This window comes from Chelon labrosus, assembly GCF_963514085.1.
Source record: "Chelon labrosus genome assembly, chromosome: 5".
Lineage (NCBI taxonomy): Eukaryota > Metazoa > Chordata > Actinopteri > Mugiliformes > Mugilidae > Chelon > Chelon labrosus.
In genome coordinates this window covers 7,435,474-7,453,849 of record NC_140341.1, presented here as the reverse complement: position 1 = coordinate 7,453,849, position 18,376 = coordinate 7,435,474, and the positions used below count along the sequence as shown (strand labels likewise).

General features: G+C 41.7%; 1 protein-coding gene across 1 annotated transcript in view; it reads right to left on the bottom strand.

The window, feature by feature from the left end:
* Positions 1-230: 230 nt before the first annotated feature.
* The window catches only part of LOC311488340 (radixin), a 58,007-nt gene continuing 39,861 nt past the window's right edge, over positions 231-18,376 (bottom strand). Inside the window, exons 8-15 of the mRNA XM_084544971.1 lie at positions 15,886-16,032; positions 15,111-15,207; positions 14,838-15,001; positions 13,780-13,910; positions 11,647-11,807; positions 10,759-10,851; positions 8,983-9,192; positions 231-1,560 (exon numbers count right to left, since the gene is read on the bottom strand). Coding sequence (XP_084401097.1) covers positions 1,396-1,560; positions 8,983-9,192; positions 10,759-10,851; positions 11,647-11,807; positions 13,780-13,910; positions 14,838-15,001; positions 15,111-15,207; positions 15,886-16,032 — 1,168 coding nt within the window. The 3' untranslated portion in view covers positions 231-1,395. The remainder of the gene's footprint in view (positions 1,561-8,982; positions 9,193-10,758; positions 10,852-11,646; positions 11,808-13,779; positions 13,911-14,837; positions 15,002-15,110; positions 15,208-15,885; positions 16,033-18,376) is intronic.

The following is an 18,376-nucleotide window of genomic DNA, read 5'->3' as shown; positions in this document are numbered from 1 at the left end:
TGTGTGATTTAAAAGTGACCAATAAAAGTTCTACTCAAGCTTTGACGTGTCGTTCGGTCTGTGGACGCTGCACATGATTATCTTGCAATTATTAAAAAGAAAATTATATATATATATATATGTTTATTTATCCTGTTTCCAGGCCACATGCTTTGTTGGATTTTCATTTAATAATAATTCCTGTTTTGTCTTTGCAGAAAAACACATATTCAAATGAAAATTCTGTGGATAAACACTTTTGAACAAAACATTTATTTTCCAGAACAAATGTTATTTCCAAAAAAAAAAAAGAAATGTGATAAAGTTCAGTAGTTTTCTTTTTGTTTAGTTCAGGTTTATCCGTCATTAAAAAATACGTCAGCATGTCGTTACGCTGCTGTGTCTGATCAGTGTGCAAAGACGATTTAGTGATGGAAAAGTCACTCATGAAAAAATTGGCTTCAAGACTTCAAGTCCAGGCTTACTTTGAGCTTTAGAAAGCGTCCGACATGCTTTGTCAAAAATAAACAAAACAATTATGTAATCTAGCTCTACTAGCGTCAACGTCAGTCAGGAGTTTTAAGATCATACTGTAGCTGCATATTTGGAAATATAAATTCATTCTTTATTGTGGGCCAAAATATATGTGTGAAAAGTCTCGGCGGACACAGAGCGCCTGCACAGTAAGAATCTAGTTTGCATATCTGTTCGCCCACAACTCTCTGTATGAGCGTTCGCAAAACTGACGAGTCATTCGAGGAGATAAATTAGCACTAACACTACCGGAACAAAACGACAGTAATAATAATAATAATAATAATAATAATAATAATAATAGACGGGAAAGAAACGAGACAAAGTAAGGCGGTTTTTTTTTGTTTGTTTTGTTTTTTAAAAAACAAATCATTTAAATTGCTCTGCTCATGACAAAAGAAGTAAAAGAAGTAAGGTACGGATATTAAAGCGTGGCGCAAACAACAAGCTACAGCTACAAATGGCCTTTTTATTTTTGTTGAGTAAAAGCACGACCAATTGTGTCCAGTCTCACAATTTTGTCTAAGGGTCCTGTTTTAATCATCATACATGCAAGCATTAAAATTAAAAAGGGGTACAAGGTAGGAGGATATGTCGCTTGCTATTTTCCAGACTGATTAAAAGACGTGTGCTTTGTTGGGGTGAGGGCAGAGCTCTAAAAAGCAGATAGCAGCGCGACTGGCCAGCCGCTGCTAGGCGGAGCTTTGGCGAGGCTGAAGCTACGAAGCCCGTTAGCTGTTTTTCTTTTTTTCTCGTCTCCCGGATACGCGGGAGATCCTGGAGTGGCAGCCGGTTACGGGCGAGGAAAGTGAGGCGTTGACATGGCGATGAGGCCGACGGCCTCTTTTCAGCGTCGAGTCCGCGCGTCTCTCTCTCTCTGGCTCACATGGACTCGAACTCGTCGATGCGCTGCTTGGTGTTGCCCTGGCGGATCTGGCGCAGGGTTTTGTACTTGTCCCTGCCTGCCTTGACGTTCTCGGCGTGCAGCATGTCGTTTTGGGTTTTCTTGGTGTCGTCTCGAGCCTCGGCCAGCTCTGAACTCAGAGCCTGGGGAGCAGAGAGAGAGAGAATGGAAATGTCAGTTCATAACTCAGACACCAACATGACAAGATGATAATTTACTAGAAAACTTGCCTTCTTATCTTATTCTCACTGATCGATGAAGAACAGTGTTGTGTATGGTTTAAAATGTTGCAGACACTTTTTTGTTATAGGCACAATTTGCATTTCGTCGTGATGCTGCTCTCATCTTTTCACCAACAGATTTGAAGGGATGTGAGGCCTTCTCATTGACTGAGCTGCACATCCACCTAACTACAGCACTGATACCGTGTTTTAATACACAGCTACTGCATCTGCCCAGGAGCAGGAGAAAGAAACAATGTAGTACACTGCGCTTTGATTTGTTTTACTGCAACCAAAAGGAATGAGAAAAACACCATAGACTGTATATAAATATGGACAAGTGTCGCCGCTTCCTTGCATTGGCCAAACTGATGCTATTGTCCCGGGGATACGGGCGGTGCCGTCTTGCGAGTTTGGAGCCAGAGTCTGCTCAGTGCGAATCAGAGGTTGCGCTGGACTTTTTCGCTGTCGGTCATTTTGACTGACAGGGTCATAAAAATCCCGTCAAAATCTATTTTTACCCGCCACTTTAATTTTTTTAAATGATAATAAAGACATATTCAATAGCATTTCACTTTCATTAAAGTTTCATTAACTTTAAGTACTTTTTTCAGAACAGAATTTACTTTAAATGGTAATTAAAAAAAAACAGTTTCGGCTGCCGACACGTCTTGTCCATACGGGACTGCTAGTGTAAACAGCTGTTAGACGGTACCGTAGGGTTGAAGTGCTTCGGTGGTATGCAAATTCCATTTTGGTAGCCGTTAGCTGCATAGACATATATACTGTATATGGTCTATGGCAGAGGTTGCGCTAGACTTATTCCTTGTCGGTCATTTTGACTGATAGGGTCATAAACTTAAATTTTTTAAAATGATAATAAAGACATATTCAAAAGCATTTAATTTTCATTAAAGTTTCATTAACTTTAAGTACTTTTTTTAAAACAGCATTGACTTTAAATGGTAACAAAAAACAAAACAAAAAAAAAAACGGGACTGCTAGCGTAAACAGCTCTTAGACGGTACCGTAGGGTTGAAGTGCTTGGGTGGTATTGCAAAGCTGCATAGACATAGACATATATACATATATATTGTATAAAAGTGAAAACATTTCACTGTGCATTGTACTGTGTATAACTGTGCATGTGACAAATAAAACCTATCTATGTATATATGTCTATGGTGTAGCCGAGCTCTGACGTGTGCATCAGTGTAATCGGTGTACCAGGAAATCGTGCACCGACAAAAGTTCTGCGATGTTTGGAACACAAACTGCGATGAGAGACAAGAGAATAAGAGAATAAGGTCACTCGCCACCAAGTGGTCAGGGGTGTGAATTGCAATCTGTCAAAATGACGGATGGCCTTCAGATTTTTCCGTCACATTTAAAAAAAAAAAAAAAACGGTCAATGATGGAAAATATGAGGTTAACGCGACCCCTGCTGTGCGGTACCCAAGTGGAGCCACATGGACTTCCTCCAGACTCATCTCCACTACTTACAAGGAAATGTTGGATTATACACTGTACTTGTTTTTATTTTTTTTCATTACAACTTTCACGGTCCCACTTTAAAGAGCGTTTGCTTTTGTTCTTTTGGCAACTGGCAGTTGGCATTATGTCACGTTTTTGTTTCTATAGCGTATAATAACTAACTAAAACAACACTTATCCAAAAAATTGACACTTGAACATGCATCAGCATTATAGAAACTACCTAAAATGACAGAAACATAATAGGCAGTGGGCTGGAGGGTTTTATTTTTTTCATTCATCATTCAAAACTTACCCTCTACATGTGATTTAACATGCATTGAGACATGTCCCAGCTTCCTCTGTCCTATGTGCCATGCATAGTTTTGTAATATATTACAATGGAATTAAATGGTTTTGAAACACATCTCTGTAGACCGTTGTAGAGCCCCGGGCGTCACTTTGGTACAGTATTTAACATCCACAAGACTTCCGTTTTCAGAGTTGCAGATGATCCAAAGATTTCCCGATGATGAGGCAGCAGAATCGGTAGAGTCTGTGTTTTGTGCGGTTCGCACAGAGCTGGCTTTAACACCATCTCTGGCTGTACTTGGACCTGGCAACGGCGAACAAAACTGGGCGATCGCATGAGATTGTTGGAGACTTTTAAGAGCAGTCTGGTGTTTCTCTGCTTCTAAGTGAGATTCCACTGCTTTCACACCCAGGCTGCTGCAGAGTTTGAGTGTCCTCTGGCGTGCAGTTCGCACAGGATTGTTCGGCACACGTTTCAGCCTATCAACGAAATTGTTTCGTTCAATCATTAAATTTGCCCATTTCCCAAGTTGACAACGAGGTTCATGTGACAGAGGAAGTCTTGAATCCAAAAGGAGGCCAAAATCCATAAAGCTAACAAACGTTACGTGACGAAAAAATCTCCCCGCTTCGCCTGCGCCGTACGGCCATACGTACCATACTCGGTGCAGTGACACATTCCAAACCGGGCTGAACACTGGATTCCACTTCCAGGTCTCATTTGTAGTTTAATTTCTGCGTACTGCTAATAGTTACATTTCATAAAGAACTACACGGAACACAACTAACATTGAATGCCCCCAACGCATTGAACAAAGTGCGAATGAAGCGGTAAATGGACGTAAGGATTTCAGACTTGACTAAATGTAATTTAAGACCTACAATGGAAAATATGCTCGTATTTAAGACTTTTTAAGGCCTTAAATTGGGATTATCAAATTTTAGACTTTTAAATCCTGCTGTCTATGGAAAACACAATAAAACGTCTTTTGAAAATGTAACAAATAACCGATGACTTCAACTGTCTAGCATCTATCAAGTCTATCAAGTCTATCAAGATACTGTAACTGCCAGCGCTGATGATGACTCATCCTGTACATTCAGTCGGTTAGATGATGAGTTGTTCTAGGGCCTGTTCAGACCTTGCATTCAGATCCGACCTGGTTGATCCGATCACGTAAAAGACGTGTGAACAACCCCACTGAGACACTGAGATCGCAGAAGGTGGTCTGGGTTGCATGTGTTCGCACGTGTCCACAGTCCATTGGTAGTGTGAACGCAATGCATCCTGAGTCGCATTAAAGACTGCCTACACTCAGCACGAGGGCTCCTGCGTCGGAAGGAAGAAGAGTTTTGCCTCATTCATTCAGAAAAATACATCGAGCCGCTTTTATAAATGATCACCCGAAAAGGAAAAAGCACCGTGAGCGATGTCTGTTCATTAGTAATGAGAGCCCTTTGAAATACTCTGTCCTTGAAGCTGTTAACTAACTAAAAAAATAAATAAATCTAAGTAAGTCATTTACAAAGAAAGTATTTAATATGAGTACACGAGTGTGTTTCTGTGTTTATTATTGATGCGGTCATGCTGATGAGAACAAGCCATGTGTAGTTAAGTTAATTTCCTCAATAATCACTGGTGTCTTTATTCAGGGCGGGGAGCAGTGAACAGTGAATATAATGTAAGTCATGACGCACACACATGTTCTCAGGTTTGGAGCAGCGGCAGAGATTCATCAGATTCTCGGAGTGGTCTGCTGGAACAGTGGCATCACAGAGAGGGAGAGGAAGAAGCTGGATAAGATCATCAGGAAGTCCAGCTCTGTCCTGGGCTGCAATCTGGACTCAGTGGGGGAGGTGGGTGACAGGAGAGTCCTGGCTAAACTGTCCTCCATGCTGAACAATGAGTCCCACCCCCTGCACGGTGACCTGACAGGACTGAGGAGCACCTTCAGTGACAGACTGCTTCACCCTCGATGTGTGAAGGAAAGATACAGAAGGTCTTTCCTTCCTGCTGCTGTCAGGCTCCACAACGAACACTCTTAATGTGTGCAATATTACTACACCACAAGTGTAAAAACTTCTCACATATGTGCAATAGTATTACACCATATGGTGTAAAAACTCCAAACAACAGCTTGACACCAGTCATATGCAATATTTTACAATTCAATCTGTGCAATATTTCTATCCGATTCCATTTCATTATTTATCTTTTATAGCTACTCTTTTTGCTGTTGTCATTTTTTTATTCTGCATTTTCTGTAAGCTGTGGTAAACTGCAATTTCCCCATTGCGGGACTAATAAAGTTTTTTCTTATTCTTAGAGACATCAGGGTTTAAAACATTGTACGGATGATGTCTGGATTTATTTGCATACAGAGAGGGGAACTGAGATTAGGTCTGAACATACGCACCTAAAACTGGTCTCTTGCGATCAGATAGCCCAGACGGGATCTTAATGCGAGGTCTGAACAGGCCCTTGGACGTTTCAGATCAAGAACTCTACCACGCTACATTTGACGAACTGTATGAGGAAGTGTCAGATGTGTCATGGTCATGTCTCGTGATAGGAACTCTACAGCGCCTATATCTTTTTGGAATTTCTGGCAAATTCCTTACATTAATCGTTGACCTTTGCACATTCCGCCAATATTCCAAAAAACTAAAAATACAAACGTTTGTTAATGGAGTCTCTCGTGAATGGTAAGTCATGAGGAGCATGGATTGACAGCACCGTATGTTTGAAATGAACAGGTTATGCAATATTTATCATGACCCGACAGGTTTCATATTAAATACTGTGATACATTTGTAATGCGCTTAGCAAAGCGGCACGGCACGAAACTACTTTCCTTTCTATATAACCAATCATAAACCTGTCAACAACTCCTGCCAGGGCGGCACAATTCCAAGATCAGTCAACGTATAATTAGTGCTCACTGAGCTACAGTTCGTTTTTAATGCTTAGTAATAAAGACGTATTATCTGCCACAGAACGCCTCACAGATGATACCTGAGGCAACAGTAAGTCAGTAAAACAGGCAATGACTCCATCAGACGTCTGCTTGCCAAAGATTTACAACATGTTTTTGTCATAAAATGTACAGAAAGAAACAAAAATGAATCCAAGTGTGACGGTTGAAGGAGGCATTTGAATGTTAATATAAAATTCAAATTCAATACGTCAGGTCACAACAGGCTGTGTATGTTCAAGCTTCGACACAAACGGCAGATCTCAAGCCAATGTAAAACTGCCAGTCACACCTCAGACGCTTTCCAGAACTGCTGCAGTAATCAGTGTCATTATATTTATGGGCTTTTTTTTTTTTTTTTTTTTGTCTTACCTGCTAAATGCAACCAGGAAAACTTGATCATGTTATTCTTGTATGTTTTCCATACAGAGGGAAACGGTAAACTTGTGCAAATGTCGCGGTTTTGTAACTCGCGAGCTGCTCGTCCGTTTCTCCCAGGCTCCCTAACATGCATGTTTGTCATGTGTGAAATGAATCACGCATCGCCACTTATGTTCATGCAAATACTGGAAACAGTTACCAACGTGATTTTTATTTATTTATTTTTTTTAAACGCCCGGAGCAAAAAAAAAATCGTGTTGTCTGCAGCGTCCCTGTTGTTCAGACATTCTGAAAATACACTATATTACCAAAAGTATTCGCTCACCCATTCAAATGATCAGAATCAGGTGTTCTAATCACTTGGCCTGGCCCCAGGTGTATAAATTCAAGCACTCAGGCATGCAGACTGTGAAACAAGACATTTGTGAAAGAATGGGCCGCTCTCAGGAGCTCAGTGAATTCCAGCGTGGAACTGTCATAGGATGCCACTTGTGCAACAAATCCAGTCGTGAAATTTCCTCGCTCCTAAATATTCCACAGTCAACTGTCAGCTCTATTATAACAAAATGGAAGCGTTTGGGAAAAACAGCAACTCAGCCACGAAGTGGTAGGCCACGTAAAGTGACGGAGAGGGGTCAGCGGATGCTGAAGCGCATAGTGCAAAGAGGTCGCCGACTTTCTGCACAGTCAATTGCTACAGAGCTACAAACTTCATGTGACCTTCAGATTAGCCCAAGTACAGTACGCAGAGAGCTTCATGGAATGGGTTTCCATGGCCGAGCAGCTGCAGCCAAGCCACACATCACCAAGTGCAATGCAAGGCGTCGGATGCAATGGTGTAAAGCACGCCGCCACTGGCCTCTAGAGCAGTGGAGACGCGTTCTCTGGAGGGATGAATCACGCTTTTCCATCTGGCAATCTGATGGACGAGTCTGGGTTTGGAGGTTGCCAGGAGAACGGTACATTTCAGATTGCATTGTGCCAACTGTGAAATTTGGTGGAGGAGGAATTATGGTATGGGGTTGTTTTTCAGGAGCTGGGCTTGGCCCCTTAGTTCCAGTGAAAGGAACATTGAATGCTTCAGGATACCAAAACATTTTGGACAATTCCATGCTCCCAACCTTGTGGGAACAGTTTGGAGCGGGCCCCTTCCTCTTCCAACATGACTGTGCACCAGTGCACAAAGCAAGGTCCATAAAGACGTGGATGACAGAGTCTGGTGTGGATGAACTTGACTGGCCTGCACAGAGTCCTGACCTGAACCCGATAGAACACCTTTGGGATGAATTAGAGCGGAGACTGAGAGCCAGGCCTTCTCGACCAACATCAGTGTGTGACCTCACCAATGCGCTTTTGGAAGAATGGTCAAAAATTCCTATAAACACTCTCCTCAACCTTGTGGACAGTCTTCCCAGAAGAGTTGAAGCTGTAATAGCTGCAAAAGGTGGACCGACATCATATTGAATTCTATGAGTTAGGAATGGGATGGCACTTCAGTTCATAGAATGAGTAAAGGCAGGTGAGCGAATACTTTTGGTAATATAGTGTATATACGTGAACACACAAAAGTCGGAAGATTCGATCGTCCCAGGAACATTTGCATGCACGGGTAAATCCAAGAAACTACAAACCGAAAGATGTAGCTCAGCTTGGACATTTTCAGAAGCTCATTCCGGCAAAGTATATGTATATAAGGAAGTAGCAGAGATTTTTCTATGATTGTGTGCTATGAGGAATGTTAAAAGTTGCTTCACTGCAGCCAGACATTTGTTTAACTGAAAGTGACCCGGTTACTTCCACTTTTGCAAAATGTTAAAATGATTTTTTTTTCCTACAATATATGTGACTTCTATCCTGTCCATTTATTCAACAGCTGAACATTTTTACATCTTCTGCTTCTTTATGCTTTTGTTCGTCTGTGTTTGACTCCTGCCACGTGCTTAGGAAGCTCATGAACGATTAGATTAATCCCTTCTGCAGGATTTTATTGATTTACACTGGCAGACACTTAACTGACTCAACACTTACACTTACATGTATGGCTTTTGTAGGAACGTGTTCTCTTCAACTCCTGTGGCAAACCTGCAGCAAATCCGTTTGCCTGTCAGCTCGACCTCACCCTGAAGTGCCTTCCAATTGCATTTTCTAAAATACGTTTTTGTGTCAGTCTCCCTCAAGATGTCTACGTCACGTGATCGTTTTACCTGGAGTTGCTTCTTGACACGTTCGTTCTTCTGCGCCTCAGTGATGCGTTCCTCTTCGCTGCGCTGGCTATTGACGCCATCGCTGAGGAGCTCGGCGCTCGCCTCGGCGTTCATCTCGTCCTGCTCATCGTGCTCCGGCGCCGGCGGAGACGAGATGGCCGTCTTCAGTTCTTCCCTCGTCTTCTCCAGGTCCTCTTGTGCCGAAATGGCCTAGAAATAACACACACGCATGCTTATAGAGAGAAACGCTGACCGATGCACACATTTAACTATAACTATCTCTAAATATGCGTCCACTGTACACATCCAGATACCATTAGCTGTGTTTACGTGGACACTAGCACAGGGGCGGTGGAAACCTTTGATAATCAGTTCAACAACAGCCTGGTGGAGCCAGACCTAATTCTTATCAGAATATTAGTCTGGTAACACACCATTAAGATTTCACTATGGGGCGTGTTTCAACTAATACAGAGAAAAAAATACCTCCGCATGCAAGTTCATTATGGCATAAAGCACGGCCAAATAGTTTGATAATAACTCCAGACCAACTTTCAGCTGCAAAGAACTGGCGGCCTTTGGAAGCTGAGGTGGAAAACATTTGCGCCTCACTGTTTCCCATACAATATTAATATTGTGGCGGCCCGGCTAATTTAATTTAATCTAATTTACTCGGCCATGGTCTCTTGACGAATCGGAAATATTTTTGCATCTCTCCCTCCTCCCTAAAGCCCTCCAGACACTCCACAAAAACCGGCCGCTCACCTGTTCTGTCATGAATTTAACCTGACGGAGAAAACGGCACGGACAACTCCCGTAGCATGTGTATCTGTGATGTTCACTCATTAAATTTTTACGTTACAGCCACTTTTTAAAACTCCATGTTTGTGCTCTTGATTTTTTAGACCATGGAGATTTACAATTATTTACACAGACTTAAGCCATTTGTCGCTAAACCAAATTTCTGGCAATATCTGGCTATTACGGTAATTTAAAGACGGACTGATGGACTGGTCCTTATTCTATGTGCCATATACTGTATAAATAGCTTTTAATAGTTGGGACAGCATCATTATTAGCGGCTTTTATTAAGAGGGTAGAACCCACCCCCCAATCAGTTCTTTCTCTGCATGTTTGCCCCACACTGGGTAAACATCAAGAGACGTTATGGGTTTACAGGAAGGACAGAAACACGGAGGGAGCAAAACAACAAACTGTGGGGTCATCTTCTTCTGTTGGATGAATTTTATATTGTCAGTAAAGTTGGGAAAAAAAATATTTTTCTTTGTTATATTTCTGACAAATTCTCCCTCCAGTGGGCAGAACCACTTTGTCAAATAATGTTTTACTGTGATCAGTGCCTGGGGAATATAAACACAGGTATCTTATCAAATCATTTTATTTAGCGTCCATGTAAACAGTTAAGTGGGAATCTCTAATCAGAATGATTTCAAACAGGTTGAAGAAATTTTCCTTTAGTGAGTATACTAAACTAAATTCTACATTAAAGAATTTCATTCATTCTACATGGTGCAAATATAAAATCACCCACTGCTATAGCTCACGGGGAATTTGCTTGATTATTTCTGGAGTCTCCACTCAAGTTGCTTCTCATGTTTCCTGTGACACTTTTTCTTTACACCGACCCCCACAGCCTCGTTTAGCACATTTTGTTCAACACCTGTAGTTGTGCGAAAGGCCGTGTGAAAAACTAAAACTACGCATAATTTAATTTGAAGCTCAAACACACAGAGGAACATGCAGGAGTTACGTTACTTTGTGTTGCCATTCTGTTGCTTCCTCTTCTTTTTTCCTCTTCGCCTCTTCGAGCAGAGCGATTTTGGCAGTGAACTCTGCTAACTCAGCAGCCTGTAGGAAATAACAATACATGCAAGTAAAAAAGTTACTACTCTGAACCAATAAAAAAAAAGTGTTGGCAATTTGATATGAAACAGAAAGAATGATCAACTTCTCATATTTGAGAGATTGTCTTGTTTCATGATCATAACAAACTGCTGAATTACTGTCACAAGTTCCCTATTTTTCTTACTGTAGTATTTGTAAATAAGTTTAACTTCTTCTTGCTCTTTGAGGTTCACGTTGGTGGTAGATGCTGAGAATAAATGACAGGGACCTGATGAATCCAGATGCTTGAACACAGTATATGGAGGCTGTAGTGTTCTCCACCTGAACAAAAGCCTTAACAGTAATGGTTGTGACTGATATACTGGACCGAAAACGCCTGCAGAGAGTGGTGAAGACTGCTGAGAGGATCACCAGGACTCCCCTCCACTCCCCTCTCTGCAGAGCATCTACAAGCATAGAGTCTACAGGAGAGCTGCCTCCATCACTAAAGACCCAACCCACCCTCAGCACGGACTGCTCACACTCCTACCCTCAGGACGGAGGTACAGGAGTGTGAAATGTAGGACCTCGAGACTGAAGAAGTCCTTCTTCCCCACTGCCATCAGACCCCTCAATAGTTGATAGGACTCTAGATTCATAGACTAAAATCACTAGTGATTCTATTTCTAAGATTTTTTTAATATTGTTAGGTATTTGGGTGCATGGCAAAAGAAGACTTTCATTGTACAGGCAAACATGTTTCTACACGGTGCACATGACAATAAACTCTCTGAATCTTGAATACGTGGCAGCATGTACCAGTTGCTCCTGGTTCTTCATCTGGTCGGCCGCCTGCTGAGCCAGCGCCGCCTTGGCCTCCTCTGCCGACTGCCTCTCCCTCTCCAGCCGCTCGGCTTCTTCCTTCGCCCGCTTTCTTTCCTGTTCCAGCTCCAGCGCCTTGCGGGTCTGCTCCTCCAGCTCTGCGGAAACACACATGCCGCGGTACACGTCACGAACCATTTTAACACGTGTTTAACAACTGTGTGATCGCTGCGGGGACCCAACAGAAGGAAACAGAAGAGTGGAAATGCTGCATCCTCTTCTTCTTGACCGTTTGTGTTCATTTACACAACACATCAGATGCATCAGTCGGACCACGTGCTTCAGAAGGACATCCAGAACCGGTCTGGACCATGCACATGAAGACACAGAGTGGTAAACTAATGTGTTAACGGTAAACCCATATTTAAATAACTTTTAGATTTCACTGTTTCCAGTGTCACTTGAAACTTGCAGCACTCTGCGGTAAAAAGGTACAGCCTCAGTTTATGGGACGCCCGCTCAGCAAGGTGAGCACTTCTCTCTAAGATGAGATGAGGGAGGCAATTTATTTGACACTTTTAGTTTACTTCCAATGATATTTAAGGAGCTTTGCGCAATTTGTATGCTGTATGAAATATGTATCTTTTATTATCCATGGATCTAAAAAGAGATGTAATGATGAACGGATTTTAAAGCTTTATATTGAACCTGTTTCTAAGTCAATTCGATACATGGAAATAAGTATAATTTGGGGGGGATGCCACCCATTTAAAGGCGCAGGCTGGAGTCGACCCCGTGCTACTACAATGGGGACTGTAGACTCAGTTCATAGTGCGCCTGCTAAACCCCAAAGAGCCCCAAAAAGTAGAATTAATAAATAAATATACACAACTAGTCCTCATTCAGGATCATTTTTAAAGGAAATCTGTTTCATTATTATTGTTACATCTTCCTCTTATTAAAGACTGTATTATAGATGTAGATAGTACACACGTTTAGAGAGAAAGAACGCAGCATTGGCTTGATTTGAACTGTACAGGCTGCAGTTATGTGTCACAGGCCTCAAACTCTAGACCAATACTGTGGGAGCATTTCTTTATAATTGTTGTAACTGTGTGCAGAAGACTGAAGGGAATTTGTATATAAATGTATATTTTCTCCAGCAGTTCACACAGTTAGGACATTTTCTTCATACATCCCTGACTTTTCAGCAGTTTGTTAAATTTATGTTTTCGTACACGGGAGATTCTGTCTTTTCGCTTTTTTAAAAAAATGTGTACACAATACATGTGGAATGAAACAGAAGTTTTTATGGGAGTTTGTAGCAGCCTGCTGCTGCTGCCTGAGCTTGCTCCACGCAATCTGCATCGAGCGTCTGCATTATGCAAATTCACAAAACTAAGATGGCTTTTGAATTTAAGTAAAAAAAAAAAAAAAAAGTAAAAAAAAAAAAAGACAAAAAGCTGCAGTCTGTGAGGTTAACAGTTGACGTCTCACCCTCTGGAAATGTTGGGACGATGATGTACTATTAGTGCAAAACCCGAGACCTTTAGGACAAAACATTACAATCTTTTCATATATATTGTTTTTTTTCCATTTTATAAACAAAGCTGAAAGAAAATGTTTCAATAAACTATAAGGCTATCTCTCTGTGTTAGCCCTGTGATAGACTGGAGACCTGTCCAGGGTGTACCCCGCCTCTCGCCCGTTGACAGCTGGGATAGGCTCCAACACACCCGGGACCCTCCAGAGGACACGTGGTTACAGAAGATGAATGAATGAATGAAATATTAGAGATGCAGCAAAGCTATCCAAAGCTACTGGTAGATATGAAACACACACACACAAAAACAAGTTTTCGATCCTTCCTTCCATGGACCAAAGAAGTACCAAAGAAGTTTGACTTCTTGTTAAGACGTGTTTAAGTGGAACAGCTAATCCCTTTACCTTATGTCATCAATCTAAGTGTCAGATTAAAATAGGTCAAACCACAATTATTCCTTTAATGTTTTACTAATGTTGTAACCGTTTAACAGGTCGCAGAGGGACGGCACAGAGAGCAATCCTCCCTTCTCAAAGTCTCCCCACGAACAAACGTACCGGCCGCGCTTGCCGTTGCTGTGGTCATACCTTTCTGAGCTCTCTGCGTCTGCTCTTCGATCTGCCTCAGCCTCTCGATCAGCTCGTCCTTCTCCCTCTCTATCCGCTCCTTCTCCTTCTCTGCGTGCTCGCGCTTTTTCTTCTCGTTCTCCAGTTGAGCTCTGTCGAAAATCATTTAAAAAGAGACACAAAAAATAACCACCGATACGCCAATACATTAAACTGTCATTCAAATTCCATACAAACAAACCAACAAGAATTACTGTGATTAATGCCGTTAAGCATGCGCGTATTGGGTGCATTGTCATGTGCACATGTAATTATACAATGCAGCAGCGTAGTTAACTAATTAAGTTTCTTATTTTCAAGAGAAAAAGGAGCTACTTTTGTTTCCTACTGTAACAGCAGCTCCATCAGTCATTCACCCTGCAGATAAGGTACATGAGTGTGCATGTATTTTTTTCTCACTGCAGCACTGCCCCCTAGTGCTCAAGGAGAGTAAATGTCACTTTTAGTTTTCATTCACAGGGTTAGGAGAAAACACCTGGGTGGACAGGAGCCTCAATCCTACTGAAGGGTTTCTTATAAATGATCTATTATTGAAATAAATTGCTCACACACAAATCTGAGAATAAACAGCATCCCATAAAGTTCAATTCATTACAGACTTTGAGCCCTTACACTACACCCTCCTCTATTTTTTTAACGCAATATCATACCCATGTGCATTAAAGCAAAGTAACGGAAAAGTCTCCATTAATATTATGCTCCATTCGCTGAGTACACCGTCTTGCAATAGCTGTGGTAGGTTTTTCTGGATGTGTAAGTTTGCAGCACTGTAGTAGTTTCTGCATGTAACTGTGAGCTGTAAGGCCACCTAAACTGGAAACACATTCCTTCTACGCTCAGACGTACTCGGACATTGCTCAGTGATTCTGATTTGTATTTTAGAACTCAACCATAGACAAAGATGGCTAGAAAAAGGACTGTGTTGCAGTGTGATGTACATGTGCTGAGGAACCTATAAGCGACAGACAAAAGAATCTAAAAGAAATACAAAACAACAAACAGAAAACTTTGAACTGTACATCTCCATCTGTTTGTGGTGCTTCTCCTCCCGGGCCTGGGCCTTCATCTGCTGCACCTCGATAGTGTCGGGCTTCCTCCTCCTCATGTACAGCTCATGGTTGCCCATACACAACGCCAGGATGCGTTTGTTGATCCGCAACCGAGGAGTGTAGAACACAAAATCCTGGAGGAGCCGCAGATGACAAAGAACATGACATGAGCGATTTAGCGAGTAGGAATTTATATCCCCAGGAAACGCACGGGAATGTCTGCATTAACTCATCAACACTTACAGGAGCTTTCTTGTCAATGGGCTTGATGACGAACTTCTTGTCGTTGAAGGAAATGTTTCTGATCTCGCTCCAGGGGAAACCAATCTTTGGGGACAACCTGAGTGAAAAGTTTTACTCAATGCTTATGAGGTCTAAGAATGATTTATGCATGAACTCTTTGTCTACAAATAGACTATCTGAGGAATATTTTGGCTTTTCTTGGCTGTCATTTATTATGTTTGATATGTTTGATGTACGCTGCAAACTGAATGAACAGATCATTTCGCTGCAATGCTGTTCACCATCAAAAGAGGGCGCTACTGTCAAACCAAATCCATGTGCAGGTGATTCATTCAGTTGTTCAAAGTACAATATTTAAGCGGCTATCAAACAGCTGCAGTTTTATTGGTAAATTACCTGGTAAATGACTATAAATTGTTGTTAGGGACTCTTTGATGTGAATTTTCTGTTGATTCAGCCGATTACATCAATCAGTGGTAGCCAATCGTCCGACCTCACGGAGCCATTAAATGAACCAACATGTACAGCTACTACTGTAAATGAACCAACATGTACAGTAGTAGCTGTCTCTTGAGTCATTACACAGATGACACGTTTAAGACTTACATCCAGTGAATTTTAAACAAGGGTAGCCGGACGTGTTTACTCAATGACCTGCATTACTGTGAGTCTTCATCGTCACGGAGAAATCCACTATCACTGATTAATGTAAAAAACTGATGAAGGACCTGTAATTAATGAACCAACACGTGTGACATGAGTGTGTGCCGGTTACTTGTCTTCATGCTCGTAGATGTTGAGGCCCAAGGCGTCGACCCCCAGCCACAGTTCTGTGCCTTTCTTGTTTTTAATTTCAAAGTAGTTGACACCGTACATCTCCAGGTCTTGAGCGATCTTCAGATACTCCATCATTGCATCCTCCCTGCACGCATGCGCACACACACACACACACAGATTAGATATGCTAAATATAACAAATAAACACTATAGTTCACTAAAGAGTCATAGTTTGTAACAGTAAGTAAAGCACAGAGTTGCATGTTACAGGAGAACCAGGGGCTATCCCTGCATTGACCTTGTCACAAGTCCCTGTTAGAGAGAATAATATTTCTGCAGCAATTGTGAGAAAGTCAGTTCATATTTTAATTAAATGTGATTTTTAAATCTGATTAAACAAACTTAAATGTACCGATATTTAACCTATTTTTAAACACCAGCATGGCAAAGAAACACATGATACATATAAATAGATAATGTTGTTCTGCGCAGCGTCACAATAATTGCAATTATTATGGGAGGCTGTTTATTTTATTTTAATTTTTTTAATGATGCCAGTTGTCCCGTCTCTCTGCGTTAGCCCTGAAATAGACTGGCGGCCTGTCCAGGGTGTACCCGGCCTCTTGCCCGACGACAGCTGGGATAGGCTCCAGCTCCTCTGCGACCTGTTGCTGTTTTTCAGATTTTATATAATTATAAACACCATTTCATCCCAAGAGTTCGACAAGGGAAGACGTTTGAAGAAATCATGACAATTAAAGGAGTACTTTTTTTTTGTTTTTTATTTATTTATTTATTTATTTTTATTTTAGTTTTTGGCACATATGTTGGGAAAAGTTCTACTTGCTTATTGAAATTACATTCTTAAAGACTTAGGGTTAGGTATATGCAAAAAAGGTTAAAAAAAAAAGGCAACTGGACCTGTAGAGTTTTTTCCTGAGAAGATGTTTCACCACTCATCTGAGTAGCTTCTTCAGTTCTAGGGGACTGATGGGAAGTCTGAGGTTTAAATAGGAACTTCTACTGGAACTTGCTTGTTGTGTTAACAACCAGAAACCGGTGCAGCTAATTTCCATTAACGGTTAGGTACTTACATGTCGTTAAGGGGGGACTGTGTTTGTCCCCGTCCTCTTCCCTATGAATGGTGCTCTAACGACTCTTGTCCAACAGAGGCTCCAGTGTCAAGGTGTGATGAGGTTGAAACTTTTTGGGGACAGAAGTTAAAACTATATTGTAAATAGATGGCAGATTAAATCTCAGTCACCTCCTCTGTTCAGAGAAGGTTTTCCCAGTCTGACATAGATGGCTTCTTTTACTACTCTTTCAAACCATCGGCCTTCTCTGCCTAAGAGTTGGAAGTTGTTATCTTCAAAGGAGTGTCCTTTGTCCTTCAGGTGTAGGTGGACCACTGAATTGTTTCCTGATGAGCTGGCTCTTCTGTGTTGGTACATGCGTTTATGGATGGGTTGTTTGGTTTCCCCAATGTATAAATCTATACACTCCTCACTGCACTGAACAGCGTACACCACATTACTCTGTTTTTGCCTGGGTGTTTTGTCTTTAGGGTGGACCAGTCTTTGCCCAAGTGTATTCCCTGGTTTGAAATAAACTGGAATGCAGTGATTTATGAAAATTCTCCTGAGTTTTTAGGATACTCCAGTCACGTAGGGATGACGATGTTTTTACTTTTGTTGCTCTCCTCCTCTCTGTCCTTTTTGGGATATCTTTTTTGAGCTTTTGACAAAGGCCCACTTGGGATATCCACATGTCTTGAGTGCCCGTTTGAGGTGTTTCTGCTCCTTCTCCTTGCCATCCAGTCTTGTGGGTACAGTCTGTGCTTAGTGCTGAAGAGTTCTGATGACCCCTGGTTTGTGTTCCAGGGGGTGGAACTCTTCAGCACTAAGCACAGACTGTACCCACAAGACTGGATGGCAAAGAGAAGGAGCAGAAACACATTAAACGGGCACATAAGACATGTGGATATCCCAACTGGGCCTTTGTCAAAAGCTCAAAAAAAGACATCCCAAAAAGGACAGAGGAGAGCAACAAAAGGAAAAACATCGCCATCCCCTACGTGGCTGGAGTATCTGAAAAACTCAGGAGGATTTGCAGAAATCGCTGCATTCCATTTAATTTCAAACCAGGGATTACACTTGGGCAAAGACTGGTCCACCCTAAAGACAAAACACCCAGGCAAAAACATAGTAATGTGGTGTGAGGCGTGTACAGACTTATACATTGGGGAAACCAAACAATCCATCCATAAACGCATGTACCAAGACAGGAGAGCCAGCTCATCAGGAAACAATTCAGTGGTCCACCTACACCTGAAGGACAAAGGACACTCCTTTGAAGATAACAATGTCCAACTCTTAGGCAGAGAAGACCGTTTGTTTGAAAGAGGAGTAAAAGAAGCCTCAATGTCAGACTGGAAAAACCTTCTCTTAACAGAGGAGGTAGACTAAGATTTAATCTGTCTATTTACAATA